The sequence below is a fragment of the Sylvia atricapilla genome, chromosome 2, assembly GCF_009819655.1.
Source record: "Sylvia atricapilla isolate bSylAtr1 chromosome 2, bSylAtr1.pri, whole genome shotgun sequence".
Classification (NCBI taxonomy): Eukaryota; Metazoa; Chordata; class Aves; order Passeriformes; family Sylviidae; genus Sylvia; species Sylvia atricapilla.
Window position 1 is genome coordinate 25,224,255 of NC_089141.1, and position 10,149 is coordinate 25,234,403.

Genomic DNA, 10,149 nt, shown 5'->3' on the forward strand with positions numbered 1-10,149 from the left:
TTGGGCTTTTAACTAGGATAGAGGAATACAAGATATGTGAACATATGGACAACACATTCTAGGTCAAACCTTTACCAGGCCAAATATTTCCATAACCCTACAATAATAAATTTATTATTATAATTAAGGGCTAATTTAAGGAATGTACAGTATTTACAGCCATTAAAACTAGACAGAAGATACTAAGTAATAGGGGAACAAAGTAAAGGGGGATAAGGACAGAGCTAGGAGGAGGTTCCTAGGCTCTTTCCTATGATAGTGAAGAGTGTTTGTTTCTTCTGATATCTTGAGTAGCAAATGCCACTCAGGGCCTACCTAGATGTTGTCATGATAAGAATCCCTGGAGAGAGGCTATCTCTAGCACAAGGCTAGAGAGGTTCTATCATCTTGTTCCACTCAAAGTCTACAGCATCTAATAAAGGAAACCCATAGCAGCTGATGGCGCAGTCTCCCAGCTTAGCAGGAGATAATAACAGCCTCTATTCCCATGGATGTGGGAATTAGTGAAAAGCATTAGATTACTTGAATGAATCTCAGAAGAGTGGAGTGCTTTCTGTAACATCAGAACAAGTCCAATTCAGTCCTCAGGCCAGATCATTTCAGATCTGGTATGAGCTGAGACCAACTAATGTCTGTTCCTAAATTTTCATCCTCAAGACCAGGAAAGCTGATATCTAGAAGGATTTTGCTGAGACTCATGCAGTCGTTTGCAGTGTCCAGGATAAGGCCCTCCATGAATGACCGGTTTTCAGTAAAGCCAGAGGCTGACAGTTCAACAGAAGACTGCTTGGAAGTGTCACGAAGAAATGCTGGAGAACTTGTGAGAGGTACATGGACCATGTCACTGGACTCTGTATTGAGCAGCTCCCGAGGAGAATCAAAGAGGGGGTTTTTAAGGGGTGTGCTGTTAAAACCCAGCAAGTCCTGGTTGTCCCGGAGGGGTGTGAATGGCAACTGAAGGGTTTTCACTGGACTGAAGTCTAGCTCATGGCTTCCCTTGGCTAAGGGGTCAAGGACCTCTAGTGAAGGGGTGGTAGTGGTTGAGACTTTGCTGGGAGTGGAAGAAATGGGCAGTTTGCTGAAGATGTCCTTGACTGGTGTTTTAAAGGCCCCTTCTTCTCCCTGTGAGCAGTTGAGCTGTGATATGTTCTCAAGGGGCTGGTTTTCCTGGGGAAAGGGATGCTCTGCCCCTGACCGGAAAGGGTCAAAGCTGCTGCTTTCTGGCAAAACAAGGACAGGCTCTTCTGAACAAGGCAGTGCTAGGCGCTGTTTCCTTCTGGATCTGCCCACTTCCCGCCTTTCCCTCCTCTTTATAACCAAAGAGTCAGAAACTGCCTTAGGTGGGGACTTCAGTGTGGTGAAGTGCTTCCTCCCCTCTGTGGATGAGTCTGGGAGGAACAAACTTGGCTCTTCCTTGACCGTTACGGTTGAGGCAAACGGGGACAGCCAGGGATCCAGTTGAGAGCCTTCTTCCTCCTTTTTACAGGCACCCTCAGGGAAAGGAGACAATTCCTCACCAGGCTGGGAGCTGTTCTCCTGTACAGGATGGGTTAGGGAAAATAAATCTTCATCACATTGACCCTCCTCCTTGACAGCAGCTGTGGGTAAAGAGGGTGACTCCTCTGCAGACAGTGACATCTACAATGAAACAGGTGGCATGCAGTGAGTAAGCAAGGATCTAAGCTACTCAAAAACCCAAATAACAGTGGAAAGAAAAGAAAGACTGGCATTTAAGGTCAGCAGAAAGGGTGAGAGGAAGCTATTCAGGAAGCAGTAACTATAAGAGCCCTAGATTGATCTCTGTGAAGTTGATAGAAAAAAACCTAAGGATCACATGGGAAGGATTCTAGCTAAGTGACTGAAAGTCATACCCTTCAGAGCATTCCTCCTCTGAGGAGCTTCTGGGCGTACAGGCAGAAGGAGAGCTGAATATTTCTGGAAAAAATATAACCTTTTTGATTTTTTTTCTTACATTATCTAAATGGGAATAACAAAATGAATGAGGACAGCTTTCCCAGAAACCACAGAAAAGGAAGAGGAAAAGAATGAGGTTATCAAATGAAAAAGAGCACAGGAGAAAGATAAATCATAGCTGGAGAGAACATAAAGCAGCAGGCATACAAAGGAAAATAGGATTATGGTTAGACAGGATGGAAGAAGCTAAAGCTTTACAATGTCTAAGCATACAAGAGCAGTCAGTGAGATGCCAAGAAAAGGATCTGTTTAATATCTGGTTTTTCTTGAGCCCAGAAAACTGTGATCTTCACAGAATTAGCAAACAGCAGACATGGAAATCCTCTGGGAAGAGACTACCTGAAATATATTCTCTTTCAGAAGCTCCTTATTGTTACTTGTCCATAGAGCTATCAAAAATATGAATGTTTTAGGATCAGAACAAAGCCATTCCTCACATTCTTCTTTCTTCACATCCCAGCAGTAAAGAAAAATTGTGTTGACCAAGCCATAGAGCCCCTTCCTCTAGTGAATTATAGAAACATCCTTAGAGCAAATAAACTAGGAGACAGTCAGCCTAGAGACAGTAAAGGATAGCAAGGATTATCACTGGCTAACTCCTAGATAGGAGCTTGGAGTTTTAGAGCACCTAGTAAAGATGCACAAAGGAACCATATGAAGAAAAGGTTCATTGAAGACAAGAGATATAGGAAAAAAAGTACACAAAAGATCCTAACAAACACACTCCTCCTTAAAAAATCCTGACAACCTCCCTAGTCCCCTCCTCGAACCTCTTTAAAAAAAAAAACAAAAAAACAAAAACAAAAAAAAAACCAAGAGGAAAAAAGAGAACCACACTAACCCCCTGAAAACGCCTCAGAAAACAAGGAACCAACCTTTGGAGCAATGCACACACGCTTATTGCTCTGCAAATTCTCTGAGCTGTTAAGGGATGCTCCCTGTGCCACGGACAGAGGAACCTTCATGGAAGGCTGCAAGACAAGAGGCTGACTCAAAGGAAACTGGATTGGAACCAGGTAGGAGTTGACACGAGGAAGCAAAGGCTTCATCTTTCGACCTGGAAGGGAAAAGAAGGGACTCACTTTTGCCTGCTCTCTACTGCTACCTCTTGAAATCCATGCACTTTACAGAAAGTCCTTTTAGACATCCCAAAAGAAACATTTTATCAGCTCACTTGCCTTCTCTGCTAATTTTAAGAATTAAATACCAAGCCAAAAGTCTCATGAAGAAGAAAATAACCTTTGATACAGATCCTACCCCTCAAGCTGGGGCTCTCACTCCATTTGAGTGCCCAGTGCCCACCATCTCACTATCATTATCCTCTCAGACACAACAACACTGCTTTCCACTTCAAACCTGACAGTAAGGAGCATAAAAGCTGGCAATACACATTCTGCTTGTGTTCCTAAAGAAATCTGTGAGAGTGCCCCAGATTTACTGGATTGATTCCCTTTGGCCTAGGCTGATGTGGACACTTACGTGAATTCTGAGGTTCAGTTTTGCTTCCCATGTTCTTCAGAGGAGCTGGAAGACGACTCTTTTGTTGCTGCAGTCATTGTGAAATAGGTAAGAGGAGAAGGAGAAAAGAGATATTAAAAGAAAAGAGTCCACATTTATTCGGCTGCCTCATTGAGAACTGTGACACCAGAGGTCTGTGCTGCACTAATGCAGAGAGAGCAGCTGTCAGCACCCAGCACTCAGGCCAGTCTGTGCCCCTTGCTGGCTTGCAGCCATGTCATCCCAAAGCCAGCTGCCCACCAAAAGCTGTGTAGGAAAAGAGATGACATGAGAGCAGCTCCAGCTGCAGGCTCTACTGCAGAAGTGAGCTGGTTTTGGCACGCTCAGTGCCTGAGGAACAATGAATAGGACGGCTTTATTGTATACTGGATGTTTATACAAACCATAGACCAGATAGATGTTAAATGGAATAGCAGAGGCCACAATGGGATCAGAATTCTGAGCAGATGAAAAGGAGGCCAAGGCTGTAGCTGTGACAAAAAAGTGTTTGACTGGATGCTTGCAAATCCATCGCTTAAAACTGCTGAATGCAAGAGCAACAGCAAACAGGTTCATCCTTCCAAGAGTCACAATACAGTGAGTTCCAAAATGAAAAAGGAGCAGAGAGAGATCCCATTCTCTCTGGATCTGAGCCCCAGAACATATTGGAACTGTTGTCATGGAGATTATTTTACCAGAAATCTGTTTGGGCTTGTTCTTTGAAACCTATTGGTGTCCATTGCAGCCTACTTCAGCAGTAGGCTTCCAAGCTGCTCAAAGATACGCAGCTTTACCAGCTAGAGAGACTGTGCCATCTGAAGGCAATCAACCTTTGGCTAGACCCCGCTCCCCACAAAGGGTGTGCATGGAGCTGTATGAGTAGATGCAGCAGTGACCCAGGCCCCCTCCCCAAGCCTGTTGTCCTTTCCTTCAGTGACTGGTAAGAAGAGAATGGAAGACCAAGCCCCGAGCCAGGTGGCAATTCTTACTGATTCAGAGTACTCAGGCGATGTTGGTGACCCCAAGTCCAGCGGCTGGTAGCAGAAGACATTGAGCAGGAAAAAAATTAGGATGAAGTTATCAACCAATAGGGACACAAATGGGACATTTTAAACTTGTACAATCTGAGCAAACAAAAGTTAATTCTACCCACCCACTGCTGAAAACACAAAAGTCTAAACACACCTATACCAGATTCCCAAGCTCTATTTCCCTGACAAAATCTTCCTAAAATATCTAGCTGGGCTAGGACAATTCCATTCTATGACTGACTTATCAAACAGTGTAGGAACACCTGGTTTGCTGCAGTGGACAGCTTCTCATTAGGAATTTGAATCAGGCCCATAGAAAGAAGTTGAACAACCTGACTATTATATTTGGCATGGTATGTGAAGAATAAATATATCCCACAGAAGCTCCAGATCAAAAGCAAAGCCACAGCACCTTTTCTTTCAAATTCAGAGCTTGTCTATTTGACAAGTGAAGTGACTGAATCCAGCTTCTACAAAGTGTCAGATGTCAAAGCAGCTTGACCTTACTGTTATAATAAGGTGCATCAGGCTGGTGTGGCATTTAAGAACTGCATAGCCTGTATTTTCTTTGCACAAGGCAACTCACCTTATATACCTGGTCCAATGTTAGGCGACGGTTTGCATCAGGGTGAATAGTCCAGAAGGAGATTTTACCATTGGCAGGCGTCTCACGGACAAACATATCGTGAAGGGACAGGTTGTGCCGAATGGAGTTCTGGAGAGAAAGGAGCAACGGGGAGGTTGAAAAGCAGTAGTTTTGTTACCAGCACAGCAAGGCCTACTTCAAACATGGCTGCCCTAACAGAGGGATTACATTCCTTTCATATTCACAGCGTACCCAGCCAACCCTGTCATCAGTTTCTTATTCTATGTACTCTTGAGATCCCTATTCTCACTCCAGCGATCAAACATCCCATCATCTTGTTTAAGTAGGATGAGGCAAGAGGTACAAGAAGTGGTACAGTGAACATCTGGAATGACCGTGTGTTTGGGATGGAATGTTTAAATGAGCTTCCATCTTGCTTTGCAGGCTGGGGAACAACTTTTCATTTTGTTCCAGAAGGCATGTAACATCACCCACAGCAACCTGAGGGCCTGCTTGTTACCTTCCAACCTGGCTTAGCTACATGTTTAAAATAAGGGAAATGATCCTCAATCCACGTATAGATGTCCTTCAGGGTCATGCGCTTCTTCTCCGTGCTGTTGATGGCAAACTGGATCATGGCCATGTAGGAGTAAGGAGGTCGTTCTGACACTGAATCCTGCCATGAGGAGGACACAGCAGCAGTAGGAATTGCAGCAGCAGCAGCCTCCTCTTCAGTCTGAAAGACAGAAGGGGTGATACATGAACGTTCATGAAGCTGACAAGAAGGCTCATAGACATCCCTGGATCCTCTGGGTTCTGCTATTCATATCAGTAAAGGTTAAACTCATGTTATTTAGAGATAGTGATGCCTAATTCTTGCAAGTTTTCTGATCCACACAGATTACTTCCTTATCAAAAATTTTAGCACACACTCTTGTATTCTCCTACTTACCTTGACTCTTTGCCGCAGAGGCATCTGATTCTCTTTCTCTGTGTCTTCTTTCACAGAAGAGGGATTTAGCCCATCAGATCTCATCTTCCCCAGCCACTGGATGTTGGTGAGGCTGTTGTCCAACACAGAGCTCAATGTCTCGCCACTGCCTGTTGGGATAACAAGCCCACGTAATAATCACAGAACCATTTAGGTTAAAAAAGTCCTGCAGGACCTTGAAGTCCAACCTGTGACCTAACACCACCTTATCAATGACACTATGGCACTGAGTGCAGCATCCAGTTGTTTCTTGAACAACCATCTTAGGGATGGTGACTCCAAACCTCCTTGGGCAGTCTGTTCCAATGCTTGACAACCCTTTTAGGGAAGAAAGTCTTCCTGATGTCCAATCTGAACTTTCTTTGGCACAGCTTGAGGCTGTGCCCTTTTGTCCTGTCATTTGTTGCCTAGGAGAAGAAGGCAATGCCGACTGCTCTACAGCCTTCTTTCAGGCAGTTGTAGAGAGTTTAGAGGCTCCCTGAGCCTCCTTTGCTCCAAGCTGAACATTCACAGCTCCCTCAGCTCTTCCTCATCAGACTTATGCTCCAGACCCTTCACCAGCTCTGTTGTCCTTCCCCAGACATGCTCCAGCACCTCAATGACACCTTTCCTGTCATGAGTGGCCTAAAACTGAAAACAGAACTCAAGGTGTGGCCTCAGCAGTGCTGAGCACAGGGGGACAATCCCTGCCCTCCTCCTGCCAGTCACACTATTGCTGATCCAGCCCAGGATGCCATTGGCCTTCTTGGCCACTCAGGTGCACGCTGGCTCATGTTCATCTGCTGTTGACCAGTACCCCCAGGTTCTTTCCTGTTGGGGACTTTTCCGGACACTCTTCCTCCAGCTTGTAGCACTGCCTGGGGTTGTTGCAATGCAACTGCAGGACCTGATAGCTGGTCTTATTGAATTTCAGGCAATTGGCCTTGACCCATGGATCCAGCTGGTCCAGATCCCTCTCAGAGCCCTCCAGCACATCCACACTCTCGTCCAGCTTGGTGTCATCTGTGACCTTACTGAGAATACCCTCAATGCCCTCATCTAGATAATTGATATAGAGAGTAAACAGGACTGACCCCAATCCTGAGCCCTGGAGAACCCCACCAGCTGGATGCAGCACCAGCTGGATGCAGCACCATCAGCACCACTCTCTGGGCCCGGCCATCCAGGCAGTTTTAATCCAGTGAAGAGTGAACCTGGCCAAGCCATGGACTGCCAGCTTTTCCAGGAGTGCGCTGTGGGACGCGGTGTCAAAGGCTTTACTGAAGCCCAGGTGGATTACAGACACAGCCTTCCCCTCATCTTAACTCTGCTTTCCAACAAATAATCCTGCTACTCCTTCATCTCAGCTGTCAAAAGGAAGGCACCAGTCACACTTCTCAAAGATGTTATTGTAACACTAATATCATGGAAGGAATTCACCTTTCCTGAATTCATGTGTATGAAAAAAGCTGCAGCCTTAAAAACAATCACTCAAACCAGACTATTGCTATCAGCCAAAACAGGACAATGTTGATCTAGTATTTCAAGAAATAGAAAGACTTAGCAGAAAACCTAAGTCAGAAGCTCAGGTGTCTTCCACCAAAAATATATGTCCACTATAATTCTTCAGATTTCACTACATATGCAAAGCCATGCAGATTATTAGAATCAAATCCATAGGTATTTTGTAATTAACAAAATATCAATAATTACTGCATACCAAGATACAAGTGCTGCAGTCCTTGGCCCATTTCACACCTCTTTGTCAGGACATAAAAACCCCAACAAAAAACCAGGTAAAGGGTACATACTGTTGGTCTCCTGTTCCTGTCCAACCACAGGATCAGCTCCTGAATGCCAGAGCCTTGTACTTTCTGCAAGACCAGGTGTCTGGGCAACATTCTTCTCTCTTTCTTGACTCTCTGCAGCCTTGGTGGCTGCACTGGCTTTCTTCTCTGATGGGAGATGCTGTGATGGTGCTGGGCCTGCTGAACGGGATGTGCCCCCACTGCTAATGAGAATGAACTTGTTGGGTCCATTGTTGCCACACTCTTTTCCTTTTGCTGTCAATGCCTCTATGATGCTCTGGATATCGGCATTTGTAGGGATGGCCACCACCTGTGTGTTTGGCATTGTAGGATGGTCAATTATCTTTATTCCCGCTGGGAATTTCTGCAGGCCACAGTCCCTTTTGTCTTGGGGCTGTCTGTTGTGCTGGTCTTCCTGCCTCTGCTCCTGCTTAGGAGCCTTTTCATCCTGACCTCTGCTCTCATCTCTTGCTGAAGTACTGGGTTCGTCATTCTGTGGGAGGGTCAGTTTTCGTCTCTTGAGAATTAAGGGCCTGCAAGGGCTGGTCCGCATTATTGATCTGTACTGTCACTCTCCATTGAAAGGGAGAGGAACAAATCCTGCAAAACAAAAGGTACAGCATAAAGGGTGCAGCAAATCGTCTCAAGACCTCCCACAGAGCACACATTCTCAGCAGTTGCTACAAAGCTAGAAACACAAAAGGAAAATAACATTGAAAGTATTTAATAAGGCTGACAAAGCTACTGAAAAATCACACTGCACCTCCGTAACCCACACCTTGTGTAAGCAGAATGGGAGAGTGTTTTGCAGAGTAGACGACTTGCATCATTAAGTACATAATAATGAGGAAATTGTGTATGTGCTTTACAGAAAGACTTAGCTATAATATGACTTGACCAGCCTCAGCCAGCAAGCTGGAGGGGAGGGAAGGCAGAATACAGAAATAGCAGTGCTGATTCTCATAGCTGATTGCTCTAAGCAGCAGATTACACAACCGCGTGAAAAGCAAATTTACAGGTGGTTTAAGATCGGGGAAGCAGAGATTATCCTGAACACTACAAAGGAATACACTAAATGCAGCAGAAGTAAGGTATTTAAGATAGACACCAATTAAATGCGCTACTAATTCCTTTTGTAGATTTGTCAAGAGCCAGGTAAATTCATCATCGGGCAGCATAAAATTTAGATGTCAAACTTTTGGACAACATGTGGTTTAGGCTATAAAGCTGGAAGCAGAGAAAATAAATTCAGAGATACTGCTACCAGGGTAAGATGCTGTGAGAATACTGTTAATAATGCCATCAGGAATTCGGTGGAGCCTGTGCCTTTCCGCAAACTATAGCGGAACAATACCCAAATTTCACTTATTGTTTATCATTAGAGATGGCAAGCAGAATTGAAACAAATGCCAAAAAAAGAAGAGGCTTTGGCATTACTAGATTTGACGGGGTCAGCAAGTAAACGAGAAAATTCTCGGTAAGAATCTCCTACATTGATAAAAAGCAGAGTCCAGCAGACAACAAGCTGAGCTGATGCCCTGTGTACAGGGAGCAGAGAGCCCTGCGATCATCGCACGCGTGTTCTGCCACCCGGCACAAGCATGGCCCTTTCGATCTGCTCCACCCCCCTCAAGGAGAGATCCCGGTAACACAGTGCCAAAGGAAGAACCCCGAGCCAGCCTCCCGTAGGCTGCGTCACTTCCCAAGGAGGCCTCGAACTGCTACCCCCGGTACGGCCCCGGGGCCCCGCTGGGTACGCGCGGCCCAGGGGGGGCAAGGAGGGCAGCGCCAAAGCGCTCCCAGCTCCTTCGTCACCCGCTCCAGCCCCTGCGCGGCCGCCCTCGCCAGCGAGTTCACCTGCTCCCGCGGGGCGCTCCACCCCGGGCCTGGCCTAGGCGCTGCCCTCTCCCAGCCGCCCGGTGGCCTTAGCGCAGCCCTCCGAAGGGTGCCGACGTTTGCCAGGGGCGCCGGAGGGCCCGGCGGGCACAGGTCGCCACTCACCAGCTGCCCGGCCGGGCAGGGCCGATGCGGGGCGGCGGCGGCCCCGGCGCTCCCGGAGCGGCCCCGGTTTGAATTTGGCGCCCGGCGCAGCGCTGGCCCGGTCCACGTGCCGGCCTGCGCCAGTGAGCGGCGGCGGGGGCGGGGCCGTGGCGGGGCGGGCCAATCGGCGCGCAGGGGGCGGGGCCGTGGCGGGCCGGGCCAATCGGCGGCGCCCGCGGGGGATACGGATGTGCGGGCGGGACAGAGGCCGGGCCGCTCCGCGATCGCATTATCCCGCCCGCC

The 10,149-nt window shown here is 47.0% G+C and overlaps 1 protein-coding gene across 1 annotated transcript; it reads right to left on the bottom strand.

Moving 5' to 3' along the window:
* FOXM1 (forkhead box M1) lies at window positions 1-8,455 on the bottom strand. The gene is made up of 8 exons (XM_066341045.1): window positions 7,870-8,455; window positions 6,041-6,189; window positions 5,609-5,824; window positions 5,089-5,217; window positions 4,461-4,505; window positions 3,454-3,520; window positions 2,850-3,031; window positions 1-1,638 (listed from the first exon to the last, which is right to left on the bottom strand). The coding sequence occupies exons 1-8, from the start codon at window positions 8,417-8,419 to the stop codon at window positions 595-597; spliced, it is 2,382 nt and encodes a 793-aa protein (XP_066197142.1). The 5' UTR covers window positions 8,420-8,455; the 3' UTR covers window positions 1-594.
* Window positions 8,456-10,149: the final 1,694 nt, after the last annotated feature.